A 16,305-nucleotide genomic window follows, 5' to 3' on the forward strand; every position below is an offset into this window, starting at 1 on the left:
AAGTAAAAAAAAAATTACATATAATGAAGTTCAATTTCCCCGAAGATAACTCAAACCACGGTTACACAAAAAAAGAAAATTCCTTCAAATACCCACATTAATATAGAACAGTGCTTAAATGACACATTCAGAGATTGAAGGGTTTGGTCAAAAAAATATATATATATTTTAGGAAATCATTTTTCAAACACACACACACAAAAAAAGAATTTTACAAAGTTAAATTTTCACAGAGTTTGTATTTCTTTTTTCTTTTCTTCACATGAAAAATAAAAAAAATCTAAAGTAAACAGACAGCAAGTAGATTGCTGTTCAATTTCAGTTCAAGATTTCACACACAAGCAACAACAAAATCACGAGAGTCCTTGATTCACTGTAATGTCTTAAAGTTCGTTCTTTTCCTTTTTTTTTCAAACTCAGTTTTTAGTGTTCAGTTTTCAACAAAAAGAAACATGTAAAAAACAACCACAAAGAAAAATAAATTATCCAAACGAGTGTTTGTGTATGGGTGTGTGCGTGTGCAATGAGCGTGTATGTGTGTGTGTGGTGGTGGCTGCGTGGAGCAGTCTGTGTAGCGGCCGCAAATCCCGGGCCGGAGAAAGAGTTTGGAGATTTAACGTGAGATTAAAAGATGATGGACATCATCACTAGTACCTGAGGCAGGCGAGCAAACCAGGCTGGATTATGTTGCACCAGGCAGGCGAACGAACCATGCAGACGCAGTAGAGCAATTTCTCCGTCACTTTGGCGATCGCACCCAGTCAGCGCATGCACAGAGATTCCAGCAAAGAATATAAATGATATAAATTTTTCCTTCCTAATATGAAGTGACAATTGACTCCTTTAAGTGATTTACAGTGGCATTTTCTTATTACCTTTTTTAAATTTTTATTAAAAGTATGTGATTATTCATTATTCAGAAATTCAGGTTACGATAAATGTTTCAAATATACAGTTTTGAATATACAAATATTACGTTTTAAAAAACTGTAAGTATATGTTACAATGACACTAAATAGATAGGGTAAATAGAGATTGCCTGCTTTGATAGATTATATAAGTAACATGACATAGAAATTAATAGTATATTTATCATTGCCATTAGGATATGTCCCAAAAACCTTCAAACTGGCTGTTATCAAGCCTCTAGGCAAATTAATTTGTTGACCCCAATGAATTAAGTAATTACAGACTGATCTCAAATCTCCCTTTTCTTTCAAAGAAACTAGAAAAAGTAGTATCATCACAACTATGTTCCTTCTTAGAAAAAAATGCTATCTGTGAGGATTTCTCTCATTAGAGTTACAAATGACCTGCTCTTTTCATCTTAAATACTGTAAAGCTGCTTTGACACAAAAAAAGCACTATATAAATACTAGCAACTTGACTTAACTAGTGGCTATCCTGAATGAAGACAGTGAGAAATCCACTTGACACTTGACACTTGTGAAGTTTGGCAAAAATTTGATTATATATTTTGTGAACAGGTGATTCATCTGATTGTAGCCAAAAGAATATGGCAATAAATACATTACGCAAATCAATTCTGTACAACCCAAGTCAAGTCAGTGGAGCTGTTAGTTGCCGTTTCCATCCACGTATCGTAATAATGTCCCTGATGTTGTCTGTATGCTATAAATACACAAAAGATCACATTTTAGACATGAGATCTTGTCCTCAAAATTACAACTCAAATACATTCAAGCCCGAAATTATTCATACCCCTGGCAAATTCTGACTTAAAGTTACTTTTATTCAACCAGCAAGTTTTTTTTTGTTTTGTTTTTTTTTTGACTGGAAATAACACAGGCTTCTCCCAAAAGATAATAAGACAATGTACAAGAGGCATTATTATGGAAAAAATATTTCTCAGCTTTTATTTACATTTGAACAAAAAGTGGCATGTCCAAAATTATTCATACCCTTTGCAAACTGTCACAGTCTATGGGAAAATCCAAAGTTCTATACCATTCCAAATAGTCCAAGCTGTTCTAAAGCATCCTAATTACCCTGATTCATTGGGAACAGCTTTTTTAATCAACTCAAGTGAAAAACAGGAGCTCTCTGCTGTTGGTTTGTGGACAGTCATGGCTAAGACAAAGGAGCTCACTGAGGACCTGTGGCTGTGCACAAGTCAGAAAAGGTAAGAACATATCTTAAAATGCAAATAAAAGATGAGTAATATTTTTTTCCAGAATGATGCCTCTTGTACACCATCTTATTTTCTTCTGGGAGACGTCTGTGCCATTTCTAAAAAAAAAAAAAAAATCTTGCTGGTTGAATAAAAGTAACTTTAAGTCAGGGGTATGAATAATTTGGGGCTTGACTATATATTTATTGATATAGCAGTCTTACCATTCTACTAACTCTGCTCCAATTATATCGTGAATGTGATACTTCATCTGGAATTTGACCTGTGCAGTTGTGCGGCGTCCCTCCAATTCAGTCTTGAGGATTTCACCGTATTTGGCTTTCCTAACCATGCCGAGAACAGCTTTGCTGTTAGAAATAAAGACTGGATGTTAAACAGGAGCAAATGATAACCCACTGAATGCGAGTCTTGTAGTCAACACCTACCCTTAATGAAATACTTAATGAATTTGCCAGAGTTTGGGATTGAAAGCCACCAGCTGCCTGCATCCCTCACTGTAAGGACGCCTGATTTCACCAGCTGCCTGCAAGTCCAAAAGCATCTTAGTACCAAAGACAATCAACATAAAACATACAAACATTTTTGTTCTGGTTCTTACGTTATCTCAGAGTCTGTAAAGAGCAACTCTTTAAGCATTTTTTCTTTGTTGAAACTCAAATCGGAGCAGCTGGGAATTAGTTTGCCCAGAAACTTCTCTACAGTTCCCAGAGTTTCTCTTCCAGCTTCCCCTTGCAAGACTTTGGCTCTGTAGTCTTCAGCAAACACCAAAGCGAAGGCCTCAGAGTCGAACCCCAGCTGGAACATCAACAGCTCGCCTTTTTCCCTCAACTCATTCTGACGAGGAAAAGCAGCGACCAGAGCTTCTGAATGTGCTAAGGTCATATGAAATGATCCACACTCTTAAAAATAAAGGTGCTTCACGATACCATTGAAGAACATTTTTTGCCTAAATGGTTCCATAAAGGACCTCTGAAGAACATCTGAAGAACCTTTCTGTTTCATAATAGGTTCTTTGTGGCCAAAGAAGGTTCTTCAGATTATAAAAAGGTAAGAAAGAGATGGTTCTTTAAAGACGCTTTGACTGAATGGTTATTTGTGGAACCAAAAATGGTTCTTTTATGGCATCGCTGTGAAGAACCCTTTAAAGCACCTTTATTTTAAAGAGTGTAGTAGCACTCTTGGCCAAGATGAATCCTTTTTTTAATAGGTAAAACAATCTGGATCTTACCACCTGCTTGTCCACTGCGGTTTTGTCATTGTGTAAACTGTAGAGCTGGTGTTTTAAGACCACTGGTGGGAGACTGTCATTGAAGAGCTTGCGTGAAAACAGTGACATTAGGTACTGCAAGCTTGACTGAATATCAGCTGCTCCATCTGCTGAACAAACAGCTTGGTTATACTCTGATGGGACTCCATCATTTGTGTAGTAATATATAAATATGTTTACATGCTTTATAGTCCTTGCAAATCTATTAAAACCACTTCTGACATATAGACTCGTTCGTACATTTGTACTTAATCAGTGAGGAAAAGACTAAACTCCAGCTTTCTAGTATTGGTTTATGTTAAATTAATATTGTATTTTTGTTGAATTTTTCCTCAAAACGAGACGAAACAATATTGGAGTGAGTGTACAAAATTAGAGAACAATAATGTGAAAAAATTGGATGCACTGATATCTTGAGTCAAACATTATTTTTAGAAGGACTTTTATGATTTAATGACTTAAATAGTACGACTTCTTCATGCTATGTTTTCATAAAATTAAAAAAACTTCATGTTGTATTAGTCTAATACTTTCATGTTAAGTGTTCGTTTTTGTTTATTGTTTTAAACGCAACATGAGGGCAAATTATAGATACGAAAAAAAAGTCTTACCTTGACTCTCTCCTGTAACACTGTCAGTTGCACATCTGCGTTTTTTCGTTAAACAGAAGGTGTCTGCTATCAGGGCTCTTTTTCTGTTCATTTCTTAGTGATTTTAAGGACTGCCACTACTTCATTGAACTGTTTTTCTCATGTAGCTAGCTGAGAATAGCGCAGAGATGTTTATATTTAATACTTTTCTGCTTAAGTGACACAGAAATAGTGTTTGCTTTCCAAAATGTATTTTTTTTATAATTTCTTCTCTTGTAACTCGAGTTTAAATACTTGTTTACAGTTCATCAACTACACAACAGCTCTGACTGCGACTCTTCTTCTTCAATGCTTTCAGGAAGAATTGAACCCATCTGGTGCTCTCTGGCGGTCTGTATTAAAACAACACGCACGCAATACGTGCGTACAATACATATTTTACAGACAAGAACGCATACAGTTGAATTCAGAAGTTGATCTGAATAAGACATTTGACATAAAAGACGTTTACAAATAGTCCACAATAGAAAATAATAGTTAAATTTATAAAAATGACACTGTTCAAAAGTTTACATACACTGATTCTTTTTTTTTTTTTAATTATTGGTTGACTGTTGTTCCGTTTGTCCTGAACAGTTAATCTGCCCGCTGTTCTTCAGAAAAATCTTTCAGCACCCACAATTTTTTTGTTTTTCAGCATTTTTGTGTATTTAAATCCTTTCCAACAATGACTGTATGATTTTGAGATCCATCTTTTCACACTGAAGACAGCTGAGGAACTCATGTAGCCTAACTATTAGAGAAGGTTCAAACGCTCACTGATGCTCCAGAAGGAAAAACAATGTATTACGAGCTATAATCTTTAAGAGAAAACTTTTTGAAATTTGAAGATCAGAGTAAATTTAACTTATTTTGTATTCTGGGGAACATTTCTGTAGCTTCTGAAGGGCAGTACTAAATGAACAAAAGATATTTAAGGCAAAATAAAGAAATGTACACACCCTTATTTAGTTCAAAAGTTTAATGCATAGTTTTACCTTCTGGAGCATCAGTGAGCATTTGAACTTTCTGTAATAGTTGCATATGAATCCCTCAGTTGTCCTCAGTGTGGATTTTAAAATCATAGTCATTGTTGGAAAGAGTTCAAATAAAAAATATGCTGAAAAACCGAAGAATTTGTGGGACCCGAAGGACTGAAGAACATCGAGCAGTTTAACTGTTCAGGACAAACAAGGAACTCAAGAAAAACTATTACTAATTGATCCTGTGGATCATCCAGGTAACAACACAGTTAAGAATCAAGTGTATGTTAACTTTTGAACAGGGTAATTTTTATAAATTCAACTATTCTTTTATCTTGGACTTTATGTATATGTCGTTTCTGTGTAAAAATATCTTATTCAGGTCAGTACTAAATGAAAAACAACATGCCTTTTGTATGACACTTAAAATTGTTCAAAATTTTGTAATACACAAACATGAAATACATTTATTGTCATAAAATGCAGATCTATAACATCTCTGTGGGAAATTGCTAGGTATCTCATAAAAAAAGTCTTAAGTCTTAACCTAGGCTGGTTGGCTGGTCTTAGCTGGTTTAAGCTAGAAGTATCTGGTTTTAACTGGTCTCCCGGGCTGGGAAAGTGGCCAAAACCCCTTTAAAACCAGTCTGCCAACCAGCTATGACCAGCTTAAACCAGCCTGGTTGACCAGCTAAAACTAGCCAACCCACCTAGGCTTGTTTAGCTGTTTTTCAGCAGAGAATAACTGCTTTTATATGAATACGCCTATTAATTAGTTGAAGGGAGGTTTAAAACATTTGTGTACTTTGTGCTGTCATTGGACAAAACCTGTCCTTCACATGTCCTCCTGGGGCAAAGAGATTCAATGCTAATTTATATATATTATTTTATTGTAGGTTCCCATCCATCCATTCCCTAAACTTCTTGTCCTCTGTAGGGTCACAGGGACATAGGAACCACCCAGGAGTGTAGCAAATATTGGGTCCCTGTCAAAGAATTGAGAGATGAGCTGCCTTTCTCATTTCACCAGTACCACCAGGCATAAGTGTCTAAATGCTTAAATTTTAAATTAATATTAATCTTTTCTTTTCAATGTTGGCACCCTTATTGGGATTGTTTAGTCATAAAAAAAGCCCACATTGACATAATTATTGATATAATTACAAATAATAAAATATAAATACAATCCAGACAGTTTCACAAAGATCCGCCTACTTAGAGAATCCTGGTCTAGCCTAAGGGAAACACCCTGTATGAATGGGTCAACACACACACATGCACACGCACACGCACGCACGCACGCACACACACACACACACACACACACATGTTTGTTTTTGTGAATTGTGGGGACATTCCATAGGCGTAATGGTTTTTATACTGTACAAACGATATTTGCTATCACCCTACACCTTCCCTACACCTAAACCTAGCCCTCACAGGAGACTGTGCATATCTTTACATTCTCAAAAAAACGTATTCTGTATGATATATAAGCCTTTTGAAAAATGGGGACATGGGCAATGTCCTCATAAGTCACCCTCTCCTTGTAATACCTATGTCATACTCATGTTATTACACCAATTTGTGTCCTGATATGTCACAAAAACACACACACACACACACACACACACACACACACACACACACACACACATGTTGGGTTTACATGTTTTATGGGGACATTCCATAGGCGTAATGGTTTTTATACTGTACAGACCGTACTTTTTATCACCCTACACCTACCCTACACCTAAACCTAGCCCTCACAGGAGATTGTGCACACTTTTACTTCCTCAAAAAAACTCATTGTGCATGATTTATAAGCCTGTTTCCTCATGGGGACCTGAGAAATGTCCCCACAAGGTCAAAATCTACTGGTATTCCTATCCTTGTGGGGACATTTGGTCCCCACAACGTGATGAATACCAGGTACACACACACACACACACACACACACACACACACACACACACACACACACACACACACACACACACACACACACACACACACACACACACACACACACACACAAATGAACACCTATAAACTTGTGGGGGAAACCGGAGACCTGGTGGAAACTTACTATTGGGTTTATTATTTGTAATTAGTGAAACTCTAATTCATCACAAATCTAATGAATATGTCAGGCTGGTATGAAAACAATATACAACCAATATAAAGCTGCCTTGTCCTTTAGTACAATATAAAGGGAGGTTATTCCTTTATTAATATGTTGTTGTTTTTCTCTACATCGTCAAACATAATTAAAACTCTAGTGGAAGAGTTAATGTGCAGTGATTGTTTTCATGTATGCCCTTTGTGAACCGTAGAATGGCCTCCTGTTTGACTGTCCCAGCAAGTAATTAGTGCTCTGTTGTGTGGTTTAAACGGAATAAACTGAATCTTACAAAATCTCATCATCTGTAGTCCTATTAACAAAGGACAAGCTTAAACAAAATATAGGATCAAATTTAACAGACATGAGCTATAGGTTCAGTTATGAGCTAGGTCTATCTTTGTTTGTCTTGCGTAACATCATTCATGTGGCTTTCAAAGAGCTGCGATCCTTTAAAAGAGCTAATTGATCCTTGTTTCCCTTAAAACTATAAGCAGTCACAGCTGAAGTTTTACCTGGGAGTTTGTTAGCAAAGGTCAGTTTTAGATCCTTAAAAAATAGATATATGCATGTACATGAATGCTTATTGATTATTTTTCTTGTTGGTAGGAACTGAAATGGTTCTTCAACACAGGATTCCATTGTTGCTCCTCCTCTGTTCATCTCCACTTGGTAATTATTTCTCCAGTTGTAGCAAACTTTCTTGTGTCATTTAAATACTGTGTGGTTATAATTATAATTTGCATTCAGTAATGTATGAAGTAACTTACAACAGTAATGGTCTCATGAGTTCTGTAGTTCAAACAGTATATCATGGCGGTAGCAACAGCAAGGTCATGGGTTTTATTACTAGGGAAACCAAGAACTGATATAATGTAAATGTATACCTTGAATGCAATGTATGTTGATTTAGATTAAAGCGTCTGCCAAATACATAAATATAAACATGTTCATCTGATCCTGTAGTGTTTGCTGGTGGTAATTCCACCGAGCCTCCTTGTGATCGCCGCTGTTTGGCAAATGCTCGGGTTCAGAAAGAACTGTTCAGTGCGCCACAGAATGATAACTGTACCATCGCAGTGAACATCACTTCACTACAGTATGAGACATTGTCTTTCGTAAGTGCTACTTTTGTCTTGTTAATCATATTTTATGTTTTAAAAAAGTACAAATATACTTATAGCATCTTATAATTTTGTCACCATATTTTAGGATACAAAGGGCATGGAAATGACCAGCCGTATCAAGATAAACATGGTGAGTAAAGTTCTTGAATGAAATAGAATTATCAAGTGTCCATCTCCTGCAAAAACCTTTTAGCTTGGTACAGCAATTGTCAGATGTAAACATTCAAATGTCTGAAACTATATTTTCTACATAGTGTAAATTCATGAGCCAGAGTGCTGTTATACTGAATTTTAGAACAGCAGAAACTGTGCTGATATTCAATACAAGTGATGTACATAACCAATCAAAAGTTTTTGTAAGATTTTTAATGTTTTTTTTTTAGAGAAGTCTCTTCTGCTCACCAAGCCTGTTTATTTGATCCAAAGTACAGCATAAATAGTCCAATTTTGAGATATATGTATTATTTAAAACAACTGTTTGCTATTTGAATATATTTTAAAATGTAATTTATTCGATCGGCAGCAAACGTAATCCAAATGGGCAAGGCAAATGGGTAATCCAAATAAACAGTCCAAAGATCAATCGATGGACAAACAATGTCCAAAACGGCAAGACGAAGAGTAATCCAAAAAGGTGTAAATTCCAGGGCAGGCTGCAGACTAGACTATATGAGATAACCAGACGGGACAGGAGCCCACCAGTGCAGAGCAGAAGACCAGAGCAGATGGACCTGAAACACAAAACACAAACACAGACACTATGGCACAGTCAGAAATTTTCCAAGCTGCCTCTATAGCCATGACAGGGCAGGCAGGGAGATGACTGATGGCCTCTATACCCATGACAGGACAGACAGGAATTTACACACCGGAGTAGTGATCAATTTGTTAGAATGTCCCGAGGCCGTCATTACCACGATGTTGCGTTCCTCCTCCGCGACACCCACAGTAAATGGCAAGCCCACACAGAGGCAGAGCAAAGTCCAAAAAATAAATGAATAATGAATGAGACGAGAACATGAGGTGAGCGGATCCATACGCAAGCTTTTATTTAAAGGCTTGATCATAACAGGCAAGGACAAACCTTACGGGCAAGACATGAGAGTAATCCAGGGACAGGTGAGGGTCGATCGGCAGCAAACGTAATCCAAATGGGCAAAACAAATGGGTAATCCAAATAAACTGTCCAAAGATCAATCAAGGGGCGAACAGAGTCCAAAATGGCAAGACGAAGAGTAATCCAAACGCGTAAATTTCAGGGCAGGCTGCTGACTTGACTAGACGAGATAACCAGGCAGGGAATCAAAACACGAATAATAATTGTTTTTTTTTTAACAGCAAATCAGCATTAGAATGATTTCAGAAGGATCATGTGACACTGAAGACTAGAGTAATGATGCTGAAAATTTAGCTTTGGTCACAGGAATAAATTACATTTTAAAATATATTCAAATAAAAAGCAGTTATTTTAAATAGTAAAAATATTTCACAATATTACTGTTTTTGCTGTATTTTGGATCAAATAAATGAAGCCTTGGTGTTTTTTTTTTTTTAATATAAAAAATCTTACTGTTTAACTTTTGACTGGTAATGTACAATGTGATATTTCTTATTTGCAGCAGCTCTATAAATGAGAATAATATTGAGTAATTGACATTTCAGACATAAGCAGCCATAATGGTTGGCTGACTGTACATTTATGCAGCTATTTAACAATGTAAATAAATAATATGAAACTGAAATGTTTTCTTTTTAAATTATTTTGTGTTAAGAAACAGTAGAGATACTACACAACTGTGATGTAGCACAAAACAAAATCAGAAGCTGTTTCTTGCACTAAACCAGTTACAAAATTAGACATTTATTCTAATAATCACCAAAAATAGCAAGTAAATCATGCATTTCTTAGTCTTGTTTTTATTTTCCGTCCAACAGGAATGGAAGGATCCTGATCTTGGATGGATGCAAGAGAGATCTAGATATCCAACAATTGTTCTGCCTGTTGATAAAATCTGGATTCCTAGGATAGTTTTGGACAATGCGTGAGTCTTAAGACTGATGCTGATTTATGGCATATATTTATCACTATGGTGTCTGCAGAGGAACTAAACCCATCACAAGACAGAGAACAACAATGTTAAGATGTCATAATCTGTCTCTATTTGCACTCAGAATAGAAACGACCACGGAGCCGTACACTAATGATGTACAGGTGAGGCGGGATGGAACTGTGGACCATGCGGTTGTTTTGTTCACCACAGTGAGCTGTGAAATCAACCTCTTCAACTACCCCTTTGTGACGGGGTCATGCCCTGTGGCTATCAATGGATGGAGTCAGAAAAGTAAGACAGAAATCATAAGGATATTTGTTAAACAGATTATCACCATTTGCAAACATAATAAATAAATTGTGCCTGCTGATAGTGCCTGTTTTCCATGGTTTGCACCAAGCAAACAGAGCTTTGTAAATGTGGTCTATGATGGCGAGTTTACTTGCAAATGAGACATGTTTGCACTCAACAGTTTGACTTAATTTAAATATCTCATGGTCTGATTAAGGTGGAATTGAAGCAAGGTGGAATATTTGAATAACTTAAATATGTTTTCTTGTTTGTTTGTTTGATCCAGCTTGCGCGCTCACACTCCAGATCGCTGACAATGTGTCTTTGGTTGGCGGCAGTCGAGGAGAGTGGCAGACTACCAGCGTGAATAAAATAGTGGATTCATCAAATCGTGCTTATCTCATGGTAAGCAAATTATTGACTCCTAAACCTCAGATCTGAGTTTAGAGAGCTTGTTACCTGTAACCCTCAAAGGCTAAATGGTCCATTATACAACCATATACAAAACTTGATGACTTTAATGTAATGGTTCTCTTTAATGTAATGTGACCCTGGACCACAAAACCATTCCTTTTAACCATTTTCCTTCAACACATTTTTTTTGAACATACACATCATGAAACATTCAGCATTCACAAAATGAATTGTGGTTAATTTAATGTACCAACTCTTCCAGTTTCAATTATTAAACGACGTTAAAATATTGTTTTTTGGCTTTGAATATTGTGTTGGACTTGGACGAGAAAGCTATTTTCAGTCAAAGAGGTTGAGAATACTCTGCTTTAAAGAATCACTTAACTGTGAGCATAAATAATTAGTTTAAAAATTACCTCAGAAGTTACTTTTATTTTGCACTACTTGACTCACTTTTTCCAATAGTTGACACAAAACAACTCGTAGGTGGTCATTTTTTGCCTTTACCCTAGTTTATCAGAAATCTTACAGTTTGCTGCAATAATACACCATATAAACAAACAATTACAAAATAAAAAAAAATTGCATTTCCAAATTTGAATTTGGTAACACTCTGTCCTTGTCCAACTGTGCAAATGAAGTTTGTCTGAAACTAGACTGAAACATCACTAAACTGATTCCAGTTTAAGAAGGCCAACCTTGTCATGTGATTTAACTTGTGAATTGAGGACATAGACCTATAATTGTTTATTAATGAATCGCCTTTGGTCTTTGAACAGGTCGCTCTGTCGATTAACCCCTTTAGTGCTTTTGTGACACTGATCCTGCCCAGTGCACTGGTACTACTGGCTGACCTGGTGAGCTTTGCTCTGCCATTCGAAGGAGGAGAACGCAACTCTTTTAAGGTCACCTTGGTCCTGAGTTTCACCATGTTCCTCATCATCCTCAACGACCACCTGCCTAACGGTGGCAATTGTAGCCCCCTCCTCCGTAAGTGCAAGAACAGAGAGATTTGAAACAAAACACTACAGATTTTAATTCTAAAGGTCAGATCCTACCTTTCCCCCATAAATTTGCACCCTGCATGTATAAAGAAAAATGTTCCAACATACATTTTCTAACAGCATACTTTAAAAAAAGTCAAAATCACTAGCATCTCATCATCATGTGCAATAATAATTGGATTTTCTCTGTTTTCTCCTCTAAAGATTACCACTTCAGCTTCTGTCTGGTGTGTTTGGTCATGAGTATGCTGGTTTCCATAGTGTTAACACGTCTGTCTGTAGAAGACAGCTTCTTGGTGTGCAGACGCTCCGCCAAGGTTCACCCATCAAAAAGCACCAAAACACAACATGACAACCTGGATCAGGAAAAAGGTGAGAGATGTCAGGAAACCATAGGTCAATTTGCATATTTGTGACCCTGGACCACAAAACCAGACATAAGGGTCATTTTTTTAAAATAACAAACTGAATAAACAAGCTTTCCATTGATGTATTGTTTGTTCGGATAGGACAATATTTGGCAACTATTTGAAAATCTAGAATCTGAGGGTGCAAAAAAATCTAAATGTTGAGAAAATTGCTCTTAAAGTTTTCTAATTGAAGTTCTTAGCAATGCATATTACTAACCAAAAATTAAGTTTTGATATTTTTACAGTAGGAAATTGACTAAATATCTTCATGGAACATGATCTTTACTTAATATCCTAATGATTTTTGGCAATAATTTTGACCCATACAATGCTTTTTTTGATATTGCTACAAATATAGCCATGCTACTTAAGGCTGGTTTTGTGGTCCAGGGTCACATGTCTTTTAACTTTTAACTTTAAGTTATGAGACAAACCAAAAAAGTTCAAGTGTGTAAGGTAATATATGTTTAACATTATTATACTCATATCCTGACCTAATGTTAAACTGCCAGAATAGAAACCTCCTGATTATTTACTCACCGCCATGTCATACAATATGTCTTTATTTTTTCAGTCAAAAAGAACTGTTTTTGAGGAAAACATTCCAGGATTTTTCTCCATATAGTGGACTTCAATGGTGGTCAACGGGTTGAAGGTCTAAACTGCAGTTTCAATGCAGCTTTAAAGGCCCAGCTGAGGAAAAAGTGTCTTTTCTAGTGAAACAATTGTAATTTTCTTAAAAGAAATAATAATTTATGTACTTTATAACCCCAAATGCATTGAGCTGCATTGAAACTGCAATTTGCAAACTGCCACCATTGAAGTCCACTATATGGAGAAAAATCCTAGAATGTTTTCCTCAGGAACCTTAATCTCTTCTCAAATGTAGGCCAGGACTTAACTGTATCCATCCGACATCGATATACATTTAATTAAATAAGAAAAATGACACAAATGTACTTGATTGACTAAGTAAAATACTTAAAATAAAGATTAAAACCCACAGTAATGGCATCTTTTGCAAAAAGTGCTTCTGCAGCTCAATTGACATTTTTTGAGATGGCAACTGTTCAGTGATTTTCAACCCTCATTTTTTGGTTTGCGTCAACAGAGACAGGTGGGATTACAACAAAGTCTGGTGATCTGGCTTCAGAGACGGCTTCGCTCCAGAAAATAGTGAACTTTTTGGAGGACATGGATAGAGGAGAAAAGGAGGCGGAGCGTAAAGTGGCATTTGCTTATTTCCTAGACAAATTCTGCTTTGGCTTTTTTATAATGATCTACTTAATTTATGGCATAATTCTTATTATTATCACCCGCACAGACATTTGTAAGGTTGATAATCTAGACTTCTGGGATGAATCTCACCATGAAGATAACTACTATGACTACTCATACGAATACCCATAGACACTTTCACTGTACTGTAGTTTCAATAGGACCTCTCAGATCTTAAGTATCCACCATTAGCAGCTAGGCTGTTACAGCCCTGCATAATCTGGGCATCCGAGCTGTCAGTTTATTAAAACATTGACTTAATATATTACTCTAAGCCTACTATTGCCCAAAGATGATTCACACTATGCTGATATCATCCAAACTATTGGTGGGCAGTGTATTTATGCTAGGAAATTTACAAATTATCCTCATGGAACATGATCTTTACTTAATATCCTAATGATTTTTGGCATTTAAAATATATACATTTTCATACTTTTGGCATATTTACACACATGTATTCATATTTACAAGAATATCAACAAAATCTTGGAAATCAGAACAAGACAAAATACCAAAATAGCTTACATTGTATTTCTCAGTGTCTGACTGAATATGCAAACTTCCTGCATGCTATTGAGATTGAAATACGATTATAATTGTATTAAACCACTATAATCTAGTTATTCTTGTAGCAACAAATACTACAACTGAACTTTTTTGGTCATTCTTAATATATGTTGGGGATGATTTTTCAGTACACATTATTCTAAAGAAATTACAGAAGGTAAAAGCTGACTGGTTAACTAACTATGTAATTTTTTATTGTATCAGTTATATGCCTTTATGTGTCTAAAAAATAACATATTAAAATAAATTAAAGTTGTGAGTATTTTGTGTTGTGTTGCTCACATTTTAGCCAACTTGTCCAACTTTTTGACCCTGGCCTGTCTACAGTGGCAGCTATACTTTATTGAGGGAAAACTCTTCCAAATTTTATTGAATTCATTTTAATAAACTATGCAAACATTATCCATTTCTAGATTTATATAGTGCAAAATACAGTTACACAACTCTCCAATGAGGATGTTTTACAGTTTGGTCTATTCTCCAAGCAGCTTTTATAACCTTCACAAAAACATCAGTGACACAAAGAGTTTGCAAATAAAAATCCCCTGTTCTGAATCTTCCGCTGGCCTTTACTTTCCAATGAACTTGCTCTGTTTGGTGGAAGGCCTGGAGGTAACTTGCCACTGTGCTGGATTTACATATGATTAAATAAGGCATTATTGACATTTGCTGGAATTTACTTACTCATTGTATTTTATTTTGTTCTCCAGCAGGGAGACATTTTTAAAGACTGCACTGGTGTTGTTGCCATGCAGTCATATAGGTTCGGTACAAGGGATAACAGATTTTTTTCTTTTTAGGTGAACTATTCCTTTAACAGACCTGAAACCCAAACACATCAGTGTGGTGTTGTTTGAGATTAGGCAGTAGGCTAGCAGTCAACACATTGATTATTTTAACTGCTCAAGACAACCTAGGGTTTCGTAGTTTAAACCGAACCAATATTGTCTGGTTTAGTAGTTTTACTGTACTTTATTACTTAGTCTATAAAATATAATCTTTTGATTGTACTTTATGTACAGGTGTTGGTCATGTAATTAGAATATCTTCAAAAAGTTGATTTATTTCACTAATTCCATTCAAGAAGTGAAACTTGTATAATGTGTACATTCATTCCACACAGACTGATATATTTCAAGTGTATTTCTTTTAATTTTGATGATTATAACGGACAACTAATGAAAACCCCAATTCAGTATCTCAGAAAATTAGAATATTGTGAAAAGGTTCAGTATTGAAGACACCTGGTGCCACACTCTAATCAGCTAATTAACTCAAAACACCTGCAAAGGCCTTTAAATGATCTCTCAGTCTAGTTCTGTAGGCTACACAATCATAGGGAAGACTGATTTGACAGTTGTCAAAAAGATGACCATTGACACCTTGCACAAGGAGGGACAGACACAAAAGGTCATTGCAAAAGAGGCTGGCTGTTCACAGAGCTCTGTGTCCAAGCACATTAATAGAGAGGTGAAGGGAAGGAAAATATGTGGTAGAAGTCTACAAGCAATAGGGATAACTGCACCCTGGAGAGATTGCAAGACATGGGTTTTAGCTGTCGCATTCCTTGTGTCAAGCCACTCTTGAACAACAGACAGCGTCAGAAGCGTCTCCCCTGGGCTAAAGACAAAAAGGACTAAACTGCTGCTGAGTGGTCCAAAGTTATGTTCTCTGATGAAAGTAAAATTTGCATTTCCTTTGGAAATCAGGGTCCCAGAGTCTGGAGGACGAGAGGAGAGGCACAGAATCCACGTTGCTTGAGGTCCAGTGTAAAGTTTTCACGGTCAGTGATGGTTTGGGGTGCTATGTCATCTGCTGGTGTTGGTCCACTGTATTTTCTGAGGTCAAGGCAGCTGTATACCAGGATGTTTTAGAGCACTTCATGCTTCCTGCTGCTGACCAACTTTATGGAGATGCAGATTTCATTTTCCAACAGGACTTGGTACCTGCACACAGTGCCAAATCTACCAGTACCTGGTTTAAGGACCCTGTTCTTAATTGGCCTGC

General features: G+C 36.3%; 1 protein-coding gene across 2 annotated transcripts; it reads right to left on the bottom strand.

Annotated features, from left to right (window-relative positions):
- Positions 1 to 205: 205 nt before the first annotated feature.
- LOC141325464 (inactive serine/threonine-protein kinase 19-like) lies at positions 206 to 4,344 on the bottom strand. Of its 2 annotated transcripts, none has more exons than XM_073834160.1 (6): positions 4,031 to 4,344; positions 3,381 to 3,526; positions 2,751 to 2,986; positions 2,578 to 2,675; positions 2,356 to 2,499; positions 206 to 1,632 (listed from the first exon to the last, which is right to left on the bottom strand). In XM_073834160.1, exons 1-5 carry the CDS (start codon positions 4,119 to 4,121, stop codon positions 2,399 to 2,401), a joined length of 672 nt encoding a protein of 223 aa, XP_073690261.1. In that variant the 5' UTR covers positions 4,122 to 4,344; the 3' UTR covers positions 206 to 1,632; positions 2,356 to 2,398. The 2 variants fall into 2 exon arrangements, with proteins under 2 accessions (XP_073690261.1, XP_073690271.1); XM_073834170.1 differs by having other exon boundaries at positions 2,574 to 2,675.
- Between the last annotated feature and the right edge of the window lie 11,961 nt (positions 4,345 to 16,305).

Source organism: Garra rufa, chromosome 1, assembly GCF_049309525.1.
Source record: "Garra rufa chromosome 1, GarRuf1.0, whole genome shotgun sequence".
Taxonomy (NCBI): Eukaryota; Metazoa; Chordata; class Actinopteri; order Cypriniformes; family Cyprinidae; genus Garra; species Garra rufa.

Coding starts and splice junctions, on each gene's coding strand:
- LOC141325464 (XM_073834170.1), bottom strand. CDS start 4,121: ATGAACAGAAAAAGAGCCCTGATAGCAGACACCTTCTGTTTAACGAAA. Junction 3,527..4,030: donor TGTTACAGGAGAGAGTCAAG/GTAAGACTTTTT, acceptor TTTGTTCAGCAG/ATGGAGCAGCTGATATTCAG. Junction 2,500..2,573: donor AAGTATTTCATTAAGGGTAG/GTGTTGACTACA, acceptor TATTTCTAACAG/CAAAGCTGTTCTCGGCATGG.